Here is a 6,178-nt window from a genome sequence, read left to right as displayed (position 1 = left end):
AGCATCCATACTGATAAACACCAACTGTGTTGTTGGCATTGGCAACAAGCTTCTGTGGGGGTTCACAAGCAGATGTTAGATGGCGTGGCGTGGCTTACTGCATTTTAGGAATAATTTAGTCTTGCCATAGTGGAAACAAAGATCCAATGTATGTGCCTTACGTGGGTTTTTGGCATTAAAAAAAATACATATATAAACGCCTAACACACATTCATGTTGTGAACCCGAGAGATGTATTGTATATTGGTCTGTCGTATAGTATAACTGCAGTATAACAGTTTATGAAAGACCACTCATTTTCACCAAAAGGCGAATGCAAATAAGAGAAATGTTGCACGGAATTTTGCTTTTTGTGTTCAGTCGTCTTCATCACATCTTCAATCAGAAGATGTAAAGTGCAACAACATTGAATAAAATCAGCAATACGAGGCCATCCTGCAGCGACTCCACGAATGATCCCTGCATACCAGCGCTTGGCTGCATGCTACCCGACCAGGACAGATGGTCCAGAGAGGAGCGCATGTCATCAATTCATTTCCCAAAGGGCTTGAACCCCCAGCCCCCTCCTCTCGGATCAAACCGCGTTGAGTGGCTTGTGTCCCGCCCCCGTGACGCACCGAAGGCACATAAATATGAGGGCGGCACAGCTCCGCTCCACACTTCAGCCCCTAATTCGAACACATCTCACAAGCACAAGTGCCCGCAAAATATGAGTCCCAGCATCACTTCCGAGGCCAGCCAGCCTCTCACTGTCAGATCTACCGTGGCCCAGAGGAAACAAGCCCACGAGCTGAGAAAGGTAAGGACAAGAAAAACACTGTTCGTGTTTTCAGAGCATTTTCCCCTATGGTGAGTCGACTAAAGAGTTGCGCTTGAGTAACACCCTATCGTTCATTATTTCTTCCAGACTCTCAAACCGCTGTTGGAGAAGAGAAGGCGTGCTCGTATTAATGACAGTCTGAGCCATTTGAAGAGTCTCATCCTGCCTCTGGTTGGCAAAGACAATGCGCGCTACTCAAAGCTGGAGAAAGCGGACATTCTGGAAATGACGGTCCGTTTCCTCAGGGACCTCCCGACGTCGAAAGGTGAGATACTGACCATACAGCCCGAAAAACAATAGTCACCAATGTCCGTGAATAAGTGAATAATATTCAATATTTGCTTCCGATTCAGATCCCGCAGAAAGTTACAGAGAAGGCTACAAAGCGTGCCTCCAGCGGGTGTCCGCTCTGCTCCCTCAAACAAGCCTCAACCAGGACGCGTGTCAGCGCGTCAGTGACTTTGTGCGGCGCTCCATGTCCGCCACGGTCACCCCGTCCTGCATGAACTGCTGCGCACAGACCTCCAGGGCATTCCCCCACATCCAGCAGAGGCTGCTTAGCCTCAAGTCCGGCTTGAGTGCCATGAGGGCAGACAGCCAGCCGCAGTCGCAGCCGGTGGCTGCGGGTCCTCGTGCAGAGCAACAAGTTCCGCCTGCTCTCAGCGCGGACATGTGGAGACCCTGGTAGATTTAATGGACACTTATTTAATGCCTTATTTATTTCGTGACGTTCCACTTAACATACGCAATGAATAGAAGAAAATTTGAGAGGTGCTGTATAGTTAATATAACCCAGCAATTAGTTCATTTTGGGTAAAATCGAGCACAGATCCCAAAGAAGCAGTATCGTTTTACGTACGTTTTATTAATGCAATCCTCTTTGGGGTTTCAAGGGCACGGGTTGTCGACAACACTTTTGTAAAACCCCAAGGGTTACTCAGTTTGAGGTTTGCACGATGGACTTCAAAGTATTTTAGTCTGTGCAAAAGAATAGGCGGTAAACACTATGTGTTAAATAAATATGTTGAGAGCATGCATGAAAATGATTCATGAGATGTATCACTGGAAAAAGTCAATAAATGTACATACCAAAATATTATGTTGACTATGTGTTTTATGGTGTCGTGAAAAGCTTAGAATGAGTAAGATGTTGGGTTTAGGAAAAAGGCGGCAAATGCATAAAGCCACAGGTCAACCTAAGCCCATTGATGCTGAGAGCAGCTGCTCTATTGTTGCCGCATGAGGCGCCTCCTCACTGCTTGCCGCCAATTCGGTGGGAAGAACACTGAGGTCATTGCGTGGCTGGGTGTGCACATGCAGCCCCAAAAACACACTCCAGCCTGTTGCACTTGCCATCAACTCCAATGCTACAATTTTGTGACATTTCTATCTGAGTGTTACACACCCCACTTAAAAACAATACAAATTATTGTCATGATATTTTAAGTACAATTGTTTTACATTAAGTTTGAGTGTATATAAAACATCACAGTTCTTAGGAAAATCCAAATTATACTTGGATGAGGTCAAACATGCTGACCAATCCAAAACATATTTTATTTAAACATAAGGGAAAACTATTCAAATGTGCAAAGACAAAGATTTTAAACAATAAAAAGACAACATCAACGTTTTCTGATCCAGTCCCCTTTGAATGTATTGGATCCAGGTCAATTTTTTTGTTTTTGTTGTAGACAGACGAAAGCTCAGAATTCAATTTTTTTATTTTATGGCATTTACATGTAGATGAGCCTTTTTGTTTGAAGCCATTCGCTTGTCAAGTGAGCAGATGTATTGGAACAGACCCAATGAAATAAGGTTGAAGTGAATAACATTTCATATTTATAGTGGCATAACGCCTAATAATAATCATCACAATACCTGCATCAAATGCATGCATCATTGACCACACTGTTGCATGTTTTTTTTTATTTGTCATAGTTTTCAAGGCCTTTACTTTAAATTCTTCATTTTGGGAGTTTTCCTCTTTGATCGCCTCTTCATAGGTGAAATGCATGCTCTATTGGGTTAAGGTCTTGGCTAGGCTAAGACCTTCGCTTCTCCCCCTGGTGAAGTCCTTTGTTGTGTTGGCTGTTCGTTTTGGGTCATTGATGACACCTAATTAGTCCGAATGCATTTTTTTTCATTCAATTGCCAGACAAAAGGGTTTTGTATATTTCAGAATTCATTCTGCGGCTCCCATATTGAGTTACATTATCAATAAAGATGATCGACCCAATTCCAGAAGCAGCCATGCAAGCCATGACATGACGTGCAGCTTGCTTTACAGATGAGACTGTGAGATTTGGATCAGGAGCAGATCCTCTCATCCTTCGTGCTTTGGCCTTTCATCTTGGTCTCATGATTCATTACATAAAATTTGTTTCAAAACCTTTGTGGAACTTCTCTGTGCTTTTTAGCAAAATGGTCTTCCAATTCTTTTGCTGATGAGTCATTTGTTCCTTACCTGCACAGTATATTTCTTCTCTCATTGCCAACAACTTATCAAAAAATACATCCAATAAATATATCGCCTGTTACTCCCTCCAAGCATAGACACAAGTGGCTTCCTGTACAGCTGGTTTGATGGTTCGACTTGTGTTTAAATTTACAAAACACACACTCACAATCACACTTATGGACAATTTGGAGTGGTCAATCAGCCTACCATGCATGTTTTTGGAATGTGGGAGGAAACCGGAGTACCCGGAGGAAACCCACACAGGCATGGGAAGAACATGCAAATCCTGCATAGGAAGGCTGGAGCCAGAATCCAAAACCACAACCTCTGAATTGTGAGGCAGATGTGCTTACCAGTGCACGAAGCTACAGCAGCTAAACTAGAAGATACGTAGAAATAACTCAGTTGCAAAATGAATGGACAGGCCAGGCTGGAAGTTTTCAAAAAGTACAAAGAAAAATCAAAGATATTCTTAAATATTAGCTTAACCATAAAAATGTTAATGATTGTACTAGCAGTATCCTTGATTACTTTTTGTGTTCCTAAATGTGTTTTTGATTCTTAAGTGATTTTTTTTCACTTTTCCTAGGCTAGCACATCAGGATTTTGAGATATTTTCTTTTTGTTTTTTTGACCTATAAATAATGCATCAGATTTACATGGACACTACAGCCCATACCGCCCATCACTGAACCTTTGCATCCAGATGTACAAGAGTGTGAGTGGCAAGCTGGGTGAAGTGTCTTGCCCAAGGACACGACAACACATGACTCGAACAGAGCTGGAATCAAACAGTGGTGGACCCTCTGCATACTGGATGATCCGCTCTGTCCCTGTGCCATGGCCGCCAAGTTGTCTCTAGAGTATACTCTGTGTTCTGTGACTGACTGGCAAACTACTCCAGGATTTGCCTCCACTGGTTTCAGTGGGGAGAAAGTAGGCCCTCTTGGCTCCTCTGAAATTATTCAGCATTCAACATTTAAACCATTCTGAGTGGTGTTCGGGAGCAAATTTTGGAGAAGTGTGTGAATTTGATCAAACAGTTGGTGTCAATCTGGGTCAGTCTATTAAAATCAGGGTGGTGGAAGCGCACCAGTGCTTGACAATGTGGAAGTAGATGACTCGCTGGAGTCCAAGAGTTGGCGTGTGCGCAAAGTGAGTTTTTACAGTATAAACTGCAAGATTTCCCCTTGCGGATGATATCGCCGGCCACATACGTGACATTAGCAGTTGGCAACTTCCTACTGCACACATCTTATCTTACTTTTCAATCCTTGTGGATTTTTCATATTTGAAACAAAAATGTGCAATCTGTTCTTTCACTGGTGCAGTGATTGCTATTTGATTGATATTTGATTGATATTTTTATTCTATTGTTACAATGCGTTTTTGATTATCACCCTATGTCTGCTTTCTAGTTCCATGAAAATAATAAGACTCCATCCAACAAGCCTATGATTGTCACACACTGAGTTTTTTCTTTGGTTATATCAGCAATTTGAGAGTTTGTCTTTAGTTTGGCTTCACCCATTCTGTCATAACTAGCTGCAGCTTTGAAGACAACCGCATTGGCACAAAACCAGCAACTCAAACAAACACTGTGAATAAAAAGTCAGATGGTGTTTTACTCTTGCTTCCCCCACTCCCTCCTTCATCCCAAAACCTGCAGCATGCATGTGACTTAATTCCTGTGAAGTGTTGGGACCTTGAGAGACAAAGGCTCCCTGTTATCCGGCTTGCACAGATGGGTTACAGACGCCCAATTTACTTGAAAAGACAAAAGGGGACTCTAACCGACAGCATAGAATGGGAAAAGAGGTGCCTCCCTCAAAACTGCCCCCCCCCCCCCCCCCCCACGCAGTCCCTTCCATTAATCTCGCTATCCCAGCGGGACTGTGAGGGGCACGTGCAGCAAGTGTGCCTCGCAAAGTACACATTTTTGCAACAATGTACATATACCAATGTAAAATACAAAATCAGCAAATGGTATTATGGTCTTGACAGGAAAAAGAAAGACAAAACAGAGCTGCTATGTTTCAGTTGACATCACTGCCAACCTCCACAGGGCAGGGGGTGATTGGATGCTCATGATCCAAAACACGCAAGCTCATTCTTCTGTAAAGCATGATCGAGGTCATGTCATGAAGTCTGAAATCTAAAAGAATCATTTTGTCTGTCAATTTACGGAAAAACGTATCCAAACTAATTAGGAGAAGCTTCATCAGCCCGACTTCCTCTTCTGTCGTGTGTCTTCAGACTTGCAGCGCCGTAGAGGCGAGCCAGGTCAACATGTCGTCGTCCAGGTCATTTGTCAGCCTGACAATGATGCAAGACAATGACCTGAAAAACACTCCCAAGTAAAACCAAATGATTTCATGGGGGGTGAGGTAGTTAACCAAGTCAATCATCTGTCTTTAACTCAATGGAGCATACATTTCACCTCGTGAAGCAGAGACTGAAGACAGAAAGCCCCAGCCACAAACAAGATTTTTTTAAAAGGCTGAAGTAAATGCATTCCAAATCAACAAAGCAACAGTCTGGTGAAGTCAACTGGTCGCAGCCTTGATGGTGTTACTGCAAGTAAGGCTGGTCAGATATTTTTGCTCAGTCAAAAAAGGGCTGGTTTCAAAACAAAAGTGCTCTGTTGTGTGTTGTGTGTGTGTGTTTAACACAGATGTCAATACCATAAAACAAGGGCTGGAAATCTCAACTTTTTTCTCATGTTCATCATTTGAGCTGAAGTATACAGTATTTTGCACAGTAAACAACAAAACCATAAGAATTGACCATGCTGTTCCAATACTTTTGAAGGGGACTGGATCTACTTTGTTTATATGTTGTCACGGATCGGAATGGAGCAGGGTGACCAAATGCAGCTTGGACCAGGGTTTATTGAA

At 42.9% G+C, this 6,178-nt stretch overlaps 1 protein-coding gene across 1 annotated transcript; it reads left to right on the top strand.

Annotated features, from left to right (window-relative positions):
- The first annotated feature begins 673 nt into the window (after nucleotides 1-673).
- On the top strand, nucleotides 674-1,508 carry LOC147062082 (transcription factor HES-2-like). The gene is made up of 3 exons (XM_085923291.1): nucleotides 674-799; nucleotides 908-1,085; nucleotides 1,174-1,508. The coding sequence occupies exons 1-3, from the start codon at nucleotides 710-712 to the stop codon at nucleotides 1,506-1,508; spliced, it is 603 nt and encodes a 200-aa protein (XP_085779417.1). The 5' UTR covers nucleotides 674-709.
- Nucleotides 1,509-6,178: the final 4,670 nt, after the last annotated feature.

This window comes from Syngnathus leptorhynchus, chromosome 1 (assembly GCF_054491065.1).
Source record: "Syngnathus leptorhynchus isolate UIUO chromosome 1, UIUO_Slep, whole genome shotgun sequence".
In the NCBI taxonomy this organism is placed as follows: domain Eukaryota; kingdom Metazoa; phylum Chordata; class Actinopteri; order Syngnathiformes; family Syngnathidae; genus Syngnathus; species Syngnathus leptorhynchus.
The sequence above is the reverse complement of the archived record's forward strand: the minus strand, read 5'-3'. Positions and strand labels throughout refer to the sequence as shown.